The sequence below is a fragment of the Haliaeetus albicilla genome, chromosome 6 (genome assembly GCF_947461875.1).
Source record: "Haliaeetus albicilla chromosome 6, bHalAlb1.1, whole genome shotgun sequence".
Lineage (NCBI taxonomy): Eukaryota > Metazoa > Chordata > Aves > Accipitriformes > Accipitridae > Haliaeetus > Haliaeetus albicilla.
Window position 1 is genome coordinate 2,244,751 of NC_091488.1, and position 18,414 is coordinate 2,263,164.

The 18,414-nt window shown below is 39.6% G+C and overlaps 1 protein-coding gene across 2 annotated transcripts in view; it reads left to right on the plus strand.

Moving 5' to 3' along the window:
• The window catches only part of SMS (spermine synthase), a 49,300-nt gene extending 38,050 nt beyond the window's left edge, over positions 1-11,250 (plus strand). For both annotated transcript variants that reach the window (XM_069784834.1, XM_069784836.1), the window contains exons 10-11: positions 4,610-4,725; positions 8,372-11,250. In XM_069784834.1, the coding sequence (XP_069640935.1) occupies positions 4,610-4,725; positions 8,372-8,414 (159 nt within the window). In that variant the 3' untranslated portion in view covers positions 8,415-11,250. The remainder of the gene's footprint in view (positions 1-4,609; positions 4,726-8,371) is intronic.
• Positions 11,251-18,414: the final 7,164 nt, after the last annotated feature.

Below are 18,414 nucleotides of genomic sequence, written 5' to 3' on the forward strand. Positions count from 1 at the left end.
GCAGACTCAGAATGCAAAGGCTGTGAAACATTTCAGGAGTTGTCACTCTTAAACAAGGTCATATAAATATAGATCTGTTAATTTCAAAGTTTAAAACTACCTCAAATACTTTTGTGTCAGAGAGATGCTTGTTAAGGAGAGAAAAAAATTTTTAGCATTTCCCCCATTTCTCATCTGTCAAATTGTTTGACATGGAACAAAGATTAAGTAAGGGGGGGCGGGCAGAGGAGTTTAGTAGGGTTTTTGTATGTGTTGAAAGTTGACTGAACAGTGGGGGAGAAAAAAGTCTGATTTTGCTTATTTCCCTTTTGAAAAATTATAATTGGTGAGTCATCAGCTTTAAACATTATTAAACACTCTTCCGTATTGGTTATTGTTTGAGTATATAGTGGCTGTTCAGAACAAAAAATGCATTGCTCTACCACATAACTATTTTCATTAGGCAGGGGGGAGTTAGATGAACACAGGTTATTAGGCTGATCACTGTATTGCATTCTGGGCTTGGTTCCCTGTGTCACATTTTAGCAATACAAGAACACTTAAGTGTGATTGACATTGTTATCAACACTGTTGTCTCTGGTTGATAAAGCTGGTCACTTACAGAAGGGTGTTAGTGATTTTTTCAAGAACTTTTCTCTTTATTGAAGTAAGTTCATCTAAGTTTTGTAGATTAGATTTTTTTGGAATTCTTAGCTTTTTGTTGAGTAAAGCCAAATAATTACAAAACCCCTGTAACTGTGCAGAACAATAAAATCCTGTGGTGGTCTCCAGAAGCAGAGGTTAATAGAACAGCCAGGTGGGATGTGAACCTTTAGATAATGTCTTGATTTGGAGATCAGGGAGTTGTGAGTTTGAAAAGTAAAAATTGGTTATTGGCATGTCTCGTTGTTCCTGTAATTTGTTTTCCACACTGTCTGCAGTGATTTGTCTGTTGCTGGAGAAAGGATGAAATACTGAAGTGACAGGCTGGGAAACTGTGGATACTTTCATCTCATTGTGTATCCTATTAAACTTCCTCTGTAATAGTGGTGTGCTCCATAAATTACCTAGCAGTGTTTTCTATTTATGACTCAAATTACACATAGGTTGTTTTTTAGTTTTCTTTTGGATTCAGTCTGATGTTGAAACAAAATTAAATGTTTGGTAAAGGGTGGCTGAACCAAATAACTGCTACAGTCCCCTGGATAATAACAGGTTACTAAACAAGTACTACAGTAGTCTGTTCATTGTTGTGCTTTGTGCAGTTGTGCTCAGTTAGTGTTTGTCACTTACCTTTTTACAAGCCTCTTTTGTTTTCCAATACCTCAAATCAAATATGATACATTCAATATAAAGCATGCCATCTTCCTTTACCAAATAAACAAGTATAAGATCAAAATGATATGATGGAATATGATCAAAATGATAATCAAACACATGTTTTAAGCAAGTTCTTTTGAAAGAGCTTTCAAGTATATGATTTTTTCTAAAAGATGCTGTGTATAGATTTTTTTAAGTTGAGGTTTTCTTTTCCACTTGTGATAACTTGAGCACAATGGAAAAAAATCATTGAGCATGCTTCAAAAAATTCAGAGGAAGAACAGTAGGATGAAGTATCTCTTCACTTCCTCTGGAAATAAAAAGTTTTAAATACGTTGTGGAAAAAAACCCTACCAATAAAAGGTAGAAAAAAAAGTTTAAATCCCAAAGTCAGAATGTGCATTATAGACTTTGTTTCTAGTTGTCATCTGATGTTGTTACATGGAAAAAGTAATGTAGATGGAGCTGTTTAGACATACTGATTTCAAATAAGATCTCTGCTTGTTTCAGCCTCTGCCTGTTGTACATTGGTTTTAAGAGCACAGGTATTATTTGTTGGTCAAACTCATCTTAGTTCCTTGCTTTGTGAAAATTAACTTTCAGTTGCATCTGTGTGCACTTAATTATTTTAATACTTTTTTAAAAAATCTGGGAGCACTGGAAAGCAGAAGTTAAACAGTAAAACTCAGCTTTCTTAAAGACCGTTCTGTTGGAGTGCAAAGCTTCACAATGCTTGCAGAGCAACGCACATGTGTGAAACATAGGTAGTGCAGACATTTTGGAAGTGCTGAATAAATCCTTTGTTCCTGGGCTCTGATAGAACTTGACCTTTGTTTCAAGTTAGAGGTCTTACAATATTGAATAAGCTGTGACTGTAAAAGAGCTATAGTTTTTAATTAGATCTAGCTCTTTTTTCTTAGTTGAACCATCTGCATTCTTTCACAGTCAGATGTTACACACATTATCTAAGGGCAGGAAGGGGCAAGATAACTCATTCAGTAATTGGAAAAAAAAACCCAACAAAAAACCCAAACTAACAACAACAAAAGCCCAAATTATGTGTGTGTGTGTGCACAAACATTTCCAGAAGTCATTTAGAACAGAGGGAAGATACTGCCGTTCCATAGGTGGAGTCCCTTGCTTTAGGCTCTCTTGTTCTTGTCTCTTTCTTGCAAATTTCAGGGCCTTTAAAGATGAAAAGCAGTACTCTGCTCGGAAGTGCTTATGCTGGAAGGCTTTTGGCCTGTCCAATTGTGAACAGAAAGTCATGTAGAAACCAAGAAGCTGGCTGTATTAGTAAACGACTGATTCTTCTGTTGGCTTTTTTTATTTAACTAGAGCTTTTTCTGTCTAATGCATATCTTCCTGTCATAGAGACTGATGTTCCTGTGACCAGAGATAAATAGCAAACTTCTGTGCCTCGGGTCTTTTGCCATCATTTTGTGGGGCTTTGGCTTGTATGCTAGGTTATTAGGAACTGTGTATTCATTAACATGAGAGTTCCCTTTGTTGTTGTCTTTTGTCTTCTGTGGTGAACGTTCCTCCACTAGAAGTGGTAAAATGTGCGGTAAAGCTGATGATTTTTACGTTGAAAGTAACTGTGGAGAAATGCTAGTTAATGCTTCTGTTTCTACTGATTAGAAATCAGAAAAAGAAAGTAGGCTTCGTGCTAGGTCAACATTAACGGCATTTATACTATAAGCTAGTAAATCCAGCCATTAGGGAAGGATGGGGACACGCATCTCCTGAAGATGTCTTGTCCTGCCCCACGTATGACCAGAATCACACATGCTGTGTGGTCAGGGTAGATTCATCGTCATGGTGTAACTTGCTGTTCGTGTGTAGTGTGCAGTATGGTTGGGCATCATGACTGGGGCCTCTATAGGTGGAGCTGAAGGTTCCTCATGAAAGCAGTAGAGGTAGAAGATCACAAATGAACTCATCTGGCTGTCAGCATGCCAAGGACCATTAACATCATCTCCCCCTTGACCAGAATCGCAGAATGTCCTGTCTCTGTGCTGTGCCACAGCAACAGTACATTCATATTTGGTGGGTCTTTATTCAGTGTTTCATACCTGGCAAACAAAAGCTGAGTAATTTGTAGACCATGCAGTGGTGATTATATTCAACTTCGCTCCATTTTAAATTAGCATCCAAATAACTTGTATTTGCCTTACTCTTAAGATCACTGTATTTAATGTTTAAGGTTGTAAAGTATCAGCTAGCCTACTCAGGTAAGCAAGAAAGGCAAGAAACTTGTCAAGAAGGTTTTTTTTATTAAACTTGACAACTGACTTTTATTGTTTTGGGTAGTTTGTGTTGTTCAGTCTGGTGTTCTGGGCGCTCAACTGTTATCACTAAATCTTCAAACCCATTACAAATATGGATAGTCACTTTTCTAATTAGAGCTTTCTCTATATGGGCATCCCAGATATATGTTGCAGTAACTTCTGCTTGTTAATACTTAGCTGTGGACAAGGTTGTGCTTGTAATTAGGAGTTGTCGTGTTTTGTTTGTTTTTTTTTTTAATTCCTCACCATTTATAATCCTTGAGATGTGTTTGTATTCCAAGAATGATTTGTTTGGGTAATACTTGTTTGGGAAGGAATGCTGTGAATTCAATGTCTGATATTTCCTAGTTGCACTGTTAGAGAAAAATAATCTAAGCACTGATTTTTATTTTGTTCAGAAAAGGATACTACTAATATTCTTAGATAAGACACAGGTCCAAGAAAAAGTATCGTAGGAATCACTTTTTCAGAAGCATTATACACAAACTCAAGACAATGTAGCCTGCAGCCACAGAACTTCTGTATAATCTGATTTATTTTATCATATTGCTCTGTGGAAGAATCTGTTTAAAATGAATGTTATAGGGTTTTTTATAGTGCATTTAAATGTTGGAAGACCTAGGCAATGTTAAATAATTGAGAAAATCTGGATGTTGTAATACTGTTTACTAATATATTTAAGCAATCATAAAGAAAATGGTTATTGAGTAGATGTTATAGGTAAACAACACATGGTGGTCTGTTTTAACTGGAAGCCCTAATGTAATGGTTGCTTCTGCTAATGAGAAGATAGATAATCCCCCCATACTTACCCTTTCTTGAAAAGGTACAAATTGTTTGCTGTAGGCAGAATGAAGACAAGCTGTTCAGTATTTGCCTTGTAAATATTAAATATTAAGAAACCATGTATCTGGTTCTGAAGTATGTGGGAGCCTTGCATTAATGTCAAAATGTGTATATTCATCTGCAGTTTTGCTTATTTGTTTGATTGTAACTGGAACTTTTCTTTTTTCCTTCAGGGAAACTGTATCAATCTGACCGACGCCTTGACTCTGTATGAAGAACAGCTTAGCAGGCTTTATTGTCCTGTGGAGTTTTCAAAAGAAACTGTGTGCGTTCCCTCCTACATGGAATTGTATCCTTAAAGACTGAGAAAGAGTGGGGAGTGTGTATTAATAAATCAGGCAAGCCTAGGTTGCTTGGAGGTAGTGAACTCAAGTGCAAGAAGGCAGTTCTAATTTAAACACTGTTAATGTTTTTACATAGTAAATGAACTACTGCAGTTTTATTTTGAGGATAATTGCAGGAATTATTTTTTAAAAGCGCCATAAATTAACAGCTAGTGAAATGCTCAGCACCTTTCAAGATCAAGCTATGTTTTTGTTAGTTTTTGAGTGTTTCCAACTATTGTTTGTGATGTAGGATAAACTGTATGATGAGGGTAATGCTGCCTGGGAGTTCTGGCAAGGCTGTATCTTTTTTCTTTTTTTTTTCTTTCACAAAAAGTCCCAAACTGACTTCATACAAATTAGCATGATCTAGATCTTTAAATATTCTCTCACAGATCTATTCTTGAACATATAGCTCAGACTGGATTTTTAATGGAAAAAAAGTGATTCCTAACAATCGTTACATGTTAGTGTTACTGAAAAAATATTCCAAGTGGAGGGGTATACACGTTTCTCAGCAACATCCCATTCCTAAAAATAATCCTTCAGAATATCTTCATTTTGAGGGTGGCAAGCAATTTATACAAGGAGCTTGAAGTTTCAGCTTCAAGCCATTAGCTCTAGAGGGGCATTTTGATCTGCTATAGGGTGGTTCTCCTGGCTGCGTGTGCCTTGAGTGTTTACCACTTTTGTGTCATCTCCCAGGAAATGTTTCTGTAGGGTAATATTTGCTGTGGCTGTGTCCCTCTCGACAGGAGAGATCTTTCCAGGATCTGCTTATTCATAGTGTGTTAAGCATGTGAAACTCTGCCACAGCCTTTCTTCTGTTCTGTGTGTTCATTTTGCCTCCCTTCTGTGTCTCTAATCCTGATATTGTTTAGTGCTGTAGTCTGCAGTTCTGGACTCCATACTGACTGTAACAAGCTCCTCCTGTTTCTCATTGTTGTCAGCTCTCCAGTGAAACTCAGATTTGATCTTAACATTTTCAAGACAAAAAAGAGAGAAAGAGGATATGAAGATATTTGCCCTTGTAGCTTACAATTTCAGAGAAACTGGTTATTTTTGACTTTACAACTGCCAGGCCTTAATGCAACATGTATGTGATTTGAAGTATGCATCCTCAGAAAGTCTTCTGAATACCTACTGCATTATTTATTTGGAAGTGTCCGAAATTTTTCTAAATGAATTGAGTTGTCGTGGTTTAACCCCAGCCAGCAACTAAGCACCACGCAGCCGCTCACTCACTTCCCCCCCATCCAGTGGGATGGGGGAGAAAATCAGGAAAAGAAGTAAAACTCCTGGGTTGAGATAAGAACGGTTTAATAGAACAGAAAAGAAGAAACTAATAATGATAATGATAACTAATAAAATGCCAACAGCAGTAATAAAAGGATTGAAATGTTCAAATGATGCGCAGGGCAATTGCTCACCACCCGCCGACCAACACCCAGCCAGTCCCGAGCCGTGAATCCCTGCCCCCCCCACTTCCCAGTTCCTAAACTAGATGGGACGTCACATGGTATGGAATACACTGTTGGCCAGTTTGGGTCAGGTGCCCTGGCTGGGCATGAGAAGCTGAAAAATCCTTGACTATAGTCTAAACACTACTGAGCAACAGCTGAAAACTTCAGTGTTATCAACATTCTTCACATCCTGAACTCAAAACATAGCACTGTACCAGCTACTAGGAAGACAGTTAACTACATCCCAGCTGAAACCAGGACATGAGTAGCAAATGCTACTTTATTCCTTTAAAAAATACATTTAAATGTTTCTGGTAAGCTAACATATGTGAAATATATTCAGCAATAAATTTATTAAAACTGGCCATTAAATACAGGTAACGCTTGAAAGAGAACAATTCTTAGAGAAATGGGGCAGGCTTTATTAGTTTGCTTTTTCTGAATGAATTAACAATGATATAGTGGTACAGATACAGAAATGTTAGTGGAGAAGTCATCTTGATGACTCTAACTTTTAATTTGGCCTTGGACTTCTGATAGCCCTCTACTTGCATTCAAGGTACAGGTTATTGCCTTTCTTGAAACTTAAAAGATTTCCAAGTAGGAGTATGTATCGGAATGGAAGGCTATACCTAAATGCTGTTTCACAGATGACTGAGCGAGGTGATTAGTTTACAGTAGAATTGTGACAAGTAATCAAAAATTAGGATTTTATTTCTTTCTGAAGAATGTGACACACTTTGATACTCGTTTAAGTGCCTGAAATCTCAAGCCATTGAACAAATCTTCACTTACGCAAATGTTCGTTTTTGTAGTCTGACCAAAAGTTACCCATGTGGGTACCTGAATGCAGCCAAAGTGCTAAGCTGGCTTATCACTTTTTATTGTTACTTGGTTTGCCTACTTCAAGAATTGTTACTGTGTGTAAGTGTTACTTGAAATTGTGGTGTTTACCAGTGTTGCTGTGGGGGCCATCTGAAATTCAAGTAGCTGTTGACATAAAAGCCAGCTCTCTGCTTTAAGGAAAGCATATGTATCTCTGAGGTCTCCACCAGGACCTTATGGTGAACACAGAGGCTCCCATCTGGAGCATGTGTGACCTTGCTGTATAAACAGAAGAGCATATATCTTTATGTGGTTTTTCTAAGTTATAAATCCCAGAAGTCTATGCCTTACTCTGCAGCTGTTGCTGTAGCTCTACAGGTGATGTTCATGTCTCATCCTCCCATCTGCTTCTCTGGAAGCAGGTGGAATTACATAGCTCTGACCTCTCTCATGTGCCCTGCATGGCAAGAGGGCTCTTGAGGATCAGTTGTCTGTCCTGCCAGGAGTACCTCGGAGAGCTGTGGTTTGAGCATAGCTTCTGTGTGACTCTGCTGAAGCTGGGTCCATCTCCCCCAGAGGAACAGCAAAAAGAGCACTGATAGAGCTGCCAGTTGTTCTGTGTTTTGTTTCTAGTTCAGTCTGGGCGACATAAAGGTCTGCTTTCTGAAAAGTGACTGGATTCCTAAGGCAAACACTGCAGAAGCTATCAGAGAAAACCCAGGCAAAATTTAGATGCATCTGTTAAGTGAGTGTTCAACAGAACCCCTGCTGAGGCAGCTAAGAGGCAGTAGGCATTTAAATCTTTGCCTAGTAAGATACCTGGACACCTAGCGTTCAGCTGCTGAATGTCTCAGTATTAATTCTGTGTCTGATTGTATCTGTGTTAGGGATTCACAAATTAGGTAGCTGGATGTCTCTTTCCTATTCAAACTTGCTACTTTACAATTGAGAAGATGAGCAAGAGGGGTCCCAACCTGGTGAACTCATGATTGAAGTTTTGGTCACTCTGCCCAAAGTACTTCTGTAGTTTGTTCAGTGGTTGCAGTGCAAATAAATGCACCACCTGAAAGTCTGCAGCAGGAATTAGAAAACATGGGTTTGCAAAGGATTTCAGTTTTAGTGGAAATGGGATTCTCTTTTAAAGTGCTGAGTCAAAAAGAGGATTCAGGGAGATTTCACTTTTGAGTTTTTTACCTACCCCATCTTTATGAGCTATCAGAAGTTTTCAGAATTGAAATATAAGTGAAAAGAACTACTTCCATTTTAATGAGGTACTACAAACTTTGCAATCTGTTTTTTTTCCTTAACTGCTTATTTTCTCCAGATGGGTATTCTACACTATTTGGAAGAAACAAAATGACATCTGAACATCAAGATTATATGAGATTATCCTACATGTACATGCTGCATGGAGCATAGAGGCCTGCCACATGCTGCATATTGGCATCTTGAACCTTTAAATTATATGCTGTAGATGATCCTGAAGCTTAGTCATGCTATTGATTGTGAATTCTTTAAATGTTTTTTATTATTATTTTAATTTAAAAGCAAATGGAAAATGTATATTTTGATGAGCTAGGGTGTTATTTTTGAAAGTCAACTTAAAATGAATAAGCAGCAAAACTGTATAGCTGCTGAATGCACTGAACCTTTAGAATGTGATCCTTTTTATTTTTTTGTAGATCTTCACAAACTGATTGATTAAAAAAGACATCTTTAGCATTTCATCCCTAAAGGGTGGTCCATGGAGTTTGTTTGGGTTCTTTTTTTTTTTTGGTTTTCCACCAGTTTTTATCTATGGTGCTTTTTAAGGATGGAGGGTTCTTGTTTGATTTTTTTTTGATGAACACCACAGTGCTTCCATATAGAAAAAAGCATAAGTTAAGAAAGAAAAAAAAAATCTTCTGAAAGGATACCCCAAATCCTTCATTGCGAAGGGAAGAAAACTAGTCTTAAATTTTATTTACTGTAGTTTCATTCATCATTGCTGTAATCTTCTCTGCAAGAGAAGAATCTTTGACCTTTCACCTAATGGGATTCTTTAGCTGCTGCCCCATTGATTATTTGGATTTTGATACAGATTTAGCAGTGGGTTATAGAGGCACTTTGAACTCTATCAGCATGAAAATTAAAGCTGGTTTTCCATCCCACCACAGTGTAAGAAACTGCATGTAATGAGGTTCTTGTGGGCATACACTCCTCAACCTTATGGGAAGCACTAGGTTCTTAAAGAAGGAAAGGTCACTTTAGAGGGCGAAGAAATGTGGCTGTATCTAGATTCATGTGCACCAGTATGGAATGTTTTGAGGCAAGTATGTATATTTCAATAGGGTAAGTCCTGGTTGCATTGCTGTGGATAGACCATGTTGTGTGGGGCTCTTGCTGAATTAGATTGACTTGAAGTGTAAAAATCAGTGGAAGCTAGGTTGCATTGTAGTTTTGTTCTGAAAGATAAAGCATTTTTCTTTAACTGTTTCTCATGTCTGAAAAGTTATATTTTTGTAAGAATGTGCTATGTATTGACTAAAACTTTGCTTTCAGTGTTTAAAAGATCCCACTTGAAAGGAGGTAGGAAGGATTATAACCATTCTGTGCATTTCTGTACATTTCCAAGATAGAATAAAAAGTGCACTATTTCCCTAAACGCTCTAATCCTGAACCATAATGATGTTTTTTTCCTTCAATACCTAGTATCAACACTTTCTTAGTTTTATTGGAGGGAGTTGGTCCCCCCTGCCAAGATACTGTTAATGAAAACAAAACAAAAAAGCACTCCTAAGAACTGTATTCTTAAATCGTACATAAAGAAGAATTTTGCTGTGTCCCACATACATAAACTGTTCATGAAATCTGAGTAGCCTGTGTAGAATTCCAGAGTGATACTGGAGAACTTGCAAAAAATTTGCTCTTGATTTGGTGTATAATTATTTTTGTATTGTACAGTTGTGCTGTTAAAATGCTTTCAGTTTGGAGAGCCAATAGAAGTATTCTTCAGTCTTACTTTAAATTATTGCAGTTACATGTTAATTCTTTAATATACATGGGGCACAGTTCTTCCATGGCCTGCAGCTTGTGCATCCCTAAATATTCCCAAAGAGCAGAGCCTCCCTCTAAACAGTAGGAGAAAAAAGTGTCTTGCATTTCCCTGAGTGTTTTAGCTCTGTTGTATACAACCCAGAAAAGACCTTGATATTATTGCCTATAACCTGGTAGTGACCCTTCATTTATGATACAGGACTGCAATCAGTATATTGTATAGCTGCAAATGAATGCAGATGTCCTGTAAACAGTTATGTGTATTCTTAACTTTGCAAGCATGAATATTCCCATTGATTCTTAGTGTGATTACTCATATAGGTGAAATTAAGCACACAGGCATTCACTGGGACGGGGCTTACAGCATATATGTTCCCGAATGAGCTTGATAGATGTAGAAATCAGTCACAACAAGTGGGGGTGGTTGTTTTTTTTAGCAAAGAAACTTTTGAACTGGAAGATGACTTAATATGCTTGCTGGCTTGCTGTACCATGGCTAGCACTTTTCTTTAGCATCGCTGCACAAGGCTGCCTGAGTACAGAGATGTTGGTGTGCAGGGATTCTCTGTAATCAGTTCCTGGAATAACCAGGAGACCTGAATTACATACTGATAGGTGAGAGGCAGCGGTGCTTGCAAATCTTTCCTTTTTCAACTGATAAAGTATAAAGAGAGTTGGAGGAATTATTTTTTCTTTAAACTTTTTTTTAATGTAGTTTTTTTAAAGTGATAGATGCAGTATAAAACAATTCAGCAAACACTGAACATTATATTTTTTTAAGTTGCTGAATTGATTCTGAGCAAATATATACATACTGTCAGTCTTTATTTATTTGTTGCTGTAGTGTAGATTTTTTTTAAAAGGAAAACAAGTTTGTTTCTGTTAGAATTTTCAAATGCAACAGCTATAGCTGATCAGTTTTCTGTGTTTAAAGCCAGTTGGGAAATAACCTATGATTGCTGCACCAAGTATGCAAACAGTTCCCAAGATATGGTTAACATTAGGGTTTTCTTAATTATTCTTTGCACTAAATGCTGCTTCCACCTAGAAATGTGATCTAAGTATCTAAAAACTTGATTGATAGTAGTTTGTGCAAAGAGAAGACTGCTGGTGTTGTATCTACTGCATCAGTGCAGTGCACGTGTTAAAATAAAGGTACACTATTATAACTTGTGTCTCTGAATTGTTAAATACATTGTGGATTCAGTGTTAAAATGACAGAATTGATGGGTATGATGCTTACCATTGTACCTTTTTTTTTCTTGTCATCTAACAAACATAATGGTACTTAATGGTCCTTTTAGTGAGAATATTTTCTATCTCAGATTAATAAATTCAGTTAATTTCCATATAACACATGCTCAGATAAGATACTCTGTAGTATGGAACAGCACACTGTTGTTTGTGATGGGGAGGATCACTTGAAGCTTCAGTGATCTTTGCTTCAAAAGAGTTAATTTTCTGCAGAGTATGATGTGAATTCTTTGGAGGTCTGTAAGTGTAAGTTTTAGTTTTTGTGCTGAAGTGGCAAGTTGGCTTTGGGTGGCAGTGTGACTCATTGCGTGGCATAGAGAAGACAGGCTTCGGAGAAATAAGTGAGACATTAAGAATGATGCAAGCTTTGGCATGGAAGTTTAAGGAAGAGGGAGAAGGGCATGAACAGGACAGGTACATTGAAGAAGTTACTCTGGGGCGTGATTCAGAAAGATTAATAACATCAGACAATGAAAGAAGGATGTGACTTCTGAAAAGAGATTGTAGAGAGATTTACATAAATTCCAGCTAACTGGAAAGAAGTATTTACATCTGTCCTAATTAGTACAGTGGTAGCAATGGACTTGGGAGTTGGGAAGAAGGGGGAAGGCTTAACTTTTTGAGGGGGGGGGGAAGTCTCACAGACTTTGAGGATAGGATAAAGAGCAATTTTAGAGTTGCCTACATACATGACAGGGAAGATAAGTATCTCTTGCTGCTTTATTTTTTCTGTTCAGAGTTTGAGGTGTTGACAGCTTGCTGGAGGGACCAAGGCAAGGGGACAAGTGAGAAGTAGAGTATTCAATTTCATATGTTAATTTAGGAATAGGAGCCTGTGGATGATGTTGCCTGAGGGTAGTAAGAGGAAGTTGACAAAGCTTGCCCACAGAGAAAAGAGGAGTAGTTGGAATCATTAAAGGAGATGCTGAAGGAAAAAGTGAGAGAAGTAGCGAAGGAGTGCAGGAGTAATCAATAATGGCGTTGAGTAACATAGAAGTGCCTTTTTAAAATGTGGGCTGTTTTAGGAAGCAAGGGGTTAGACATGTGGAGTGGGAATGGTGGAAGGATGTGAAGAAGTTTATAGAGGTAAAGTAGAGCTTCAGAGGTAGAAATGGAGAAAGTAGAGAGGAAGGAGAGAAGAGGGTGAAATGCTTGTCATAACTGGAAGCATGATGAGATAGGTGGCATGCTGTGTTTTCATTACACACATTTTTTGTTGTCCCAGACACTATGGGGTGTGAGCTAGGAACTGCTGGAGGTACCTCAAAGCAGAAAGCTGACCCAAGCTAGCCCAAAACCTTACAGTGCGTGGGAGATGGGGCTGGCAGGTCCTGGATGCAGCAGACTTAGAGATACCAAACCGCTTGCTCGTCCTGTCACATACACTGACTTTTGGATCAAACTCTCCAGGCTGTCACTTGCATGCCTAATAGCGCAAACCATCACCAGATGGTAGTGTGACATCCCAGCACCTCCCCCTTGATGATCTGAGAAAAATTCGCTTCCCTTAACGTAGAGGTGCCTTACAGCTGGTGTAGAGCCCAGACCGTATGTGAGATGTGGAGAGCTTCCTTCTGAGTACAATCTAAAGCCATCAGGGTGTAGAATGGGAAGTTGCTGTGCCCGTCTGTCCGAACTTACGGGCGTCCCTTCGGCCCTTTTGCTGCGTTGTGTGGCAGGCTTGCTGTGGGAGCTCTTTGTAGCCGGGCAGTAAGGCCAGAGCAGACTGGAAGCACTGGATATACTGGGCAGACATGGATGTGAGGTGCAGCGCTCACCCAGGAGCCCTCCTTCTAGGAGTGCCAGGTGAATCGCACAGACACGGGAGACAAAGCTGCGGGACAGGGAGAAGGACAAAAATGAGATCGGCGGCTGTGGGTAGACCAAAGTCCCAAGGGAATTCCGCAGCCCACAGCCTGTCTGTGGCTTCCCTGCTGGTAGGGGATGGGTGAGACAGGGGACACTGGTCACCTGGATTCTTCTGGAGGACCATGTGCAAGCTGCAGGAATGCCTTCCTGGAACACCTTCAGCCTAAAAAAGAAGTAAAAATAAATGGTGATACTTTAAATGTGAGTGACTGGGAAGACAATAAACAAGGTAGGAGAGGAATTTAGTGCTCTTCCAGTGAAGTGGAGAAAGAGACGGCCTCATTAAAACTGAAAAGTCCCAGCCTTTTTGAAGTTGCCGACTGCTTAGCCTGGATGCATGAAAACATTGACAACTTTTGGAAGTTTTATGCCTAGTAATGAGATTGGTGGTTCTCTTGGGCTAAATCTAAAGAGTTGAACGGCTGCCAAAGCCTTTCTTATGTAGCATGTATCTTTAGTCTGTGGGTCATGCTAGAACTATTTTAAGAGCTTGCTCTAAGACGGACCTAACTACTGGGTTTGCTGAGACTAGAAGGTATAGTCCCCCTTGTCCCTGTCTCTCTCCTCAACTTCTATTTCTAGATGTGCTGCAAATGCACATGAACATGCAGAGATGTATGAAAATGTAATTAGCCATAACTTCTCAAAGATCAAAAATATTTCAGACTTTCTTGATTGAATGGAGTGTTTTCAAAAATCTATTCAACCCAGTTCCCTCAACACTACAGCTTGTGTGAAGGGGTTGCTGTGAAGGCATTTCTTCTGGTAGCTGTGCCATGTAAATGGTCCCAGCCATCTCCTCTACACTCCCACTTCTTCGTTCTCACCCTGCATTAGCTCCTCTGCTGTGAGAGTTGCAGCTAGCTCTCCTGCGGCCATGGGGCAAACCGATTAGGTTAAAAACGAGCAAGGAGAGACATTAAAGAGAGATGGGGAACTGCTCTCGCTTCAGCTGCACTGCTGCAATGAATGGATAAAAAAGCAGTCTATGTTTAAAAGGGACCTGTGTGGTTCATCGTGTTGCCAGACATGCTGGCAGACCCGAGTGGTGTGTGGGCATGGGAACTGGCAGTGGGGGACGCAGGTCAGAGGAAGGTGCGGGATAAGGGAAACGTTCCAAGTGAAGGCCGTAGCATCATAGTTTATCCCTGCTTTAGAAATACAGGGGAAGAACTGTTAAGGTAGTTACCCTTTGGTGGTTTTTTTTCTTGTTTTTTTTCTCTAATCCCATCTACTGAATCATTTATGGGTCCCTTCCAACTTGAGATGTTCTACAACATTATGATTTCAGTCATCCAGAAGTTTCAAATAGTTTGAATTTTGGGGAGCAGCTAAAAGGTGATCCGGAAGAAACGACATGCCACTTTGGTCTAATGGAAATGAAGAGCTTTATCTGTGTTGATACCCTGCATGTAGCTTTTGGGGGCTGGGGGGTGTTTTCAATTACATGTTGCCATTCATACCTTCAAAACTTTTAAACAAAATTTTATTTATGATAGTAATTTAACTCTCCCAGTTCATTTCAGGTAAATGGACTGATTTTGTTCTGTTTTCAGAAATTGTTAAAAATGATGAGAATGCTACTCAAGTTTTAGATACGTTCTCTCACGAGCGGTTTGTTTTAAATAGTACATGGACAGCACCCATTTCATGTGATGGGAACTTCCTGGCTGTTGATCTTGTTTGCTATGTTCTTTAAAAAGAAATGCAAGACCTATTACTTCATTTTATTTTCACTACAAGCAAAATCAGCACCATGGTTTTAAATCCACGTGCAGAAGGAATACTGTTACATCTTATTACAAAGGTAAGTGCCTGCTCAGTGACTACAGCTGGAAGGAAGCTGCGTGGGCCACGGTGAAGCGCTCCGAGGTGATTTCCTTCATCTAGTAGAAGTGCTCCTCTGTACTGAACAAATGACACTCTAATACATCTGAACTTCAGCCACACAAAAATACATTTTTAAGTCATGCCTATCAAAATACATTTTAATAGCTTTAAATGTTTCATAGTGCTTCTAGATTGACGCAACAGTGGATGCGTTTCGTTCAGTTTTTTATGCAACTTAAAATAGTGCTTTATAGTTGCTTTTATCCCCAGATATAGTGAAGAAAAATAGATGGTAAAATCAAAACAGCAAGCCATAAATGATTTTATGAAATTAAGTTGAAAACATGATTCCTCTTAAGAGCATGTTTTCCGAACACGAAGGCTGCAATGCCCTAAGAAAATGCAGTCACGGCATCACAGCAGGAAAGCTCGGACAGGACTGCGAGTTTATCCGATTGACCCAGAAAGAAACGAGCTGTTTGCATCATTCCTGATAACCTGTGCCGGCGCTCTGAAAGGTGTGAGTAGTGACTGTAAAGGGAATGAATTAACTCTAGCAAAGGTCAGCAGCCTGGTAGAAAGCTGGAACGTGGCACTGCATTTTCTCGGGCTACTTTTCCGGAGTAAGATTTGGTACCAGCTAAAGTTAGGAAGTGCCTGTGTAAGAAAGACCTGCGAGGAGATGGAGGTCTTCCACTTAAAATAGTTGATGGCCTGGGCTACGTGACCGCATCCTGGCTGGCTACAGCACAGCCTGGGATCTCGATCGCCCTGTTGCCCCAACACGCTGCGATTCTCATCGAGGTCTTGTATCGGTGTTCTGCTGTCCCTGGCACCCCAGCGTGGGCGCGGGTTGTGCCCAGGCGCAGAGCCAAGTCACGTTTGGGAAGCCAGTGGGAGATTCTCGTGTGTGGCTTAGTCCAGATGCGGTCTGGGCGCGAGTGCTTTCTCTCTGGGTGGGGGAGATGGAACATGGCCCTACAGGCTCGTATCTTCTCTCATTAATCGCCGCTTCAAGGGCCGTGATACTCCTAGATCACTTTTGGAAACTTATTGCCTGGCTGTAGAGTTTTGCCTAGGTAAAGCAGATGCTATGAGTATGTTCTAGCCAATCTTATTTCTGTTCATAGTCCAAATTGCAAAATGCTTGTCAAGACTATCACTTTTGATTACAAGCACAATCTTCTTGAAAATTTGAGTAGTATTGTAAAATTGGGTAATGAATCTCCCATTTCAGCCAACCAGTTCAGCCAAGGAAGAGGCTGGTCACATTAGCAGTAATTTCAAAGAACTATGAGCAGAAATAGCATCAAATGGTTAAAGACCTGTGAATTCACCAGCATCTTTTAGTAGACTAAGATTCTGTCACTTGCTGGAGAAGTGCATGTTGAAGAAGCTAAGGAAGCTTTTTCAGAAAAGTGTGATCATTTCTGCAAGCTTTAGAAAAGGTCAACATGATTTTCCTTCCATGTAAAGATGCTTGATTGTGACTGCTTTTGTCATCCTTACTAGCTTTGTGAATAGTATTGCTAAGTTCTTTATGCAGTTCTTAATATCTAAGAGTAGCTCGCTAGAGCCTTACTGAGGTCCTTTTATCAGAGGGTCCCTAGTCCAGCTACTTGTTCTCAGGTTTTAGTGAAAACTCATCGGCAGCAATATCACATAATGATCCACCTTTTGATACCTAACAACTCGTTGGGGTGCATTTGACACAAAGCTCAGTACCAAAATCTTCATTCTGATGCTTGTTTTGCCTTTCGCTTCTTTCCTTGGGGGTAGATAAAGAGAGTGGCGGTGTATTGCCACTGATTTTTTCATCCTGCAGCCTCTCAGCAGCTGCAGACTCACACCTTTCTTTGTCAGAGCTTCCCTTCAAACTTTCATTATTCCATTTATTCTTCTTTTGGCCTGTAATGGCTAAGAAGGCAAAGCTGTGGATGTCTCCAGCACTGTACCATCCCTGAGTCTATGGATCCCCTTACAAGCTGCAACCACCTTTTCTGATGCTATTTTAACTTTACTCCTAAGTTTCTGTTCCTTTTTTGCCTTTTACAGGGGTATGAGTGTTTTTCTTAAATTATTCTGCTCAGAGCAGAAACGATATTTGACACTTCTGCTTAAGCCCCTTTCAGATGTGTGCTCTCCTCATGCAAATTTTTTGCGATACTAGAAATTGAAACCAAGTAATCCATAACTCCTACTTTCCTATGCCAGTGTATGCAGATAAGTCACAAAAGAAGAAAATCGCTACATGTTTTTCTTTGGTCCTAGATAAATCCTCTACCCACGCATTGCAATAAGCTTGAAGCTGGTATATTCTTCATTTCAAATTTAGTGAAAATCTGAAGTGCTGACTTTGAGAAATACATATAAGTACAGCAAATAGTCCATGTGAGCATCCACAGGTTTAGCTCAAAGTTTTGTTTTTAATCAGGTTTGGTTATAATTCCATAAAAATGTAAGGCAGTGATGAATCTGTGTATGTTTTAATAGCCTTATGTCAATAGGAAAAAAACCAACGTTTTATTTTAAATAGAGATGTTGGGAACTTCAGGGAAGGGCTGTCAGACATAGCAATTTGGTTTGTAAAGATAATTATATTTAGTGCCTAACTGGTTCTTGAGGATTTCTGTGACTTCAGGAAAGCAAATGTTTCGTCTTGATGATGCTGTCCATGGACCCTCACGCTGTGGTTTCAACCTGATCTGACTCTGACCTCCCCTTTCCTGAGAACTTGACCAAATGCATTTAAACCCTCCTGAGGGGCTGTGCTGTATGCCGTTTTTAGACATGGGCATAATCACTGGAGTAACACGAAGACTGGGACAAGAACAGACGATAGCTAGAAATACCTCCACTGAATGAGAGAGACAAAATTGTGTGTTGTCCTGGGGCATTTTATTTAGGACATCATATTTAACGTGGGATTTTTCTGGCTTTTAGCTGTGTGCAAAGTTAATTGTAATCTCACTTTGAGATGAGGGAGAAGAAAAAGAATCCACTCGAGTAGAATGCATTAAAATAAAACTAGCCTCAGGAAGATCCTGACCTGCTTGTATCAATACCCTGGAAGAGCAGGGTTGGAGGGTTTTTTTGTTTGGGGTGGGGTTTCTTTTTCGGTTTGGGTTGGGTTTTTTTTGGCCAGCCTGTTTTCCTCTGAAAACAGAGGTCGTGCAGTTGTCCTTTCCCTTGCTCTGTCCCCCCTCCCTCCTGCCCAGCCTTGCTCAGTAACGCTGGACCCTGTCCGCCAACTTCAACCAAATTTGACAGAGGGGATTTGGGCTCAAAGATATTAAATTCTGACAATTTTTTGCCTGGGTGAAAAGGTCTCTTGTTTCTGCGGCAAACATTTCAGTGTGACTGTAGCCCTTGGTAGGC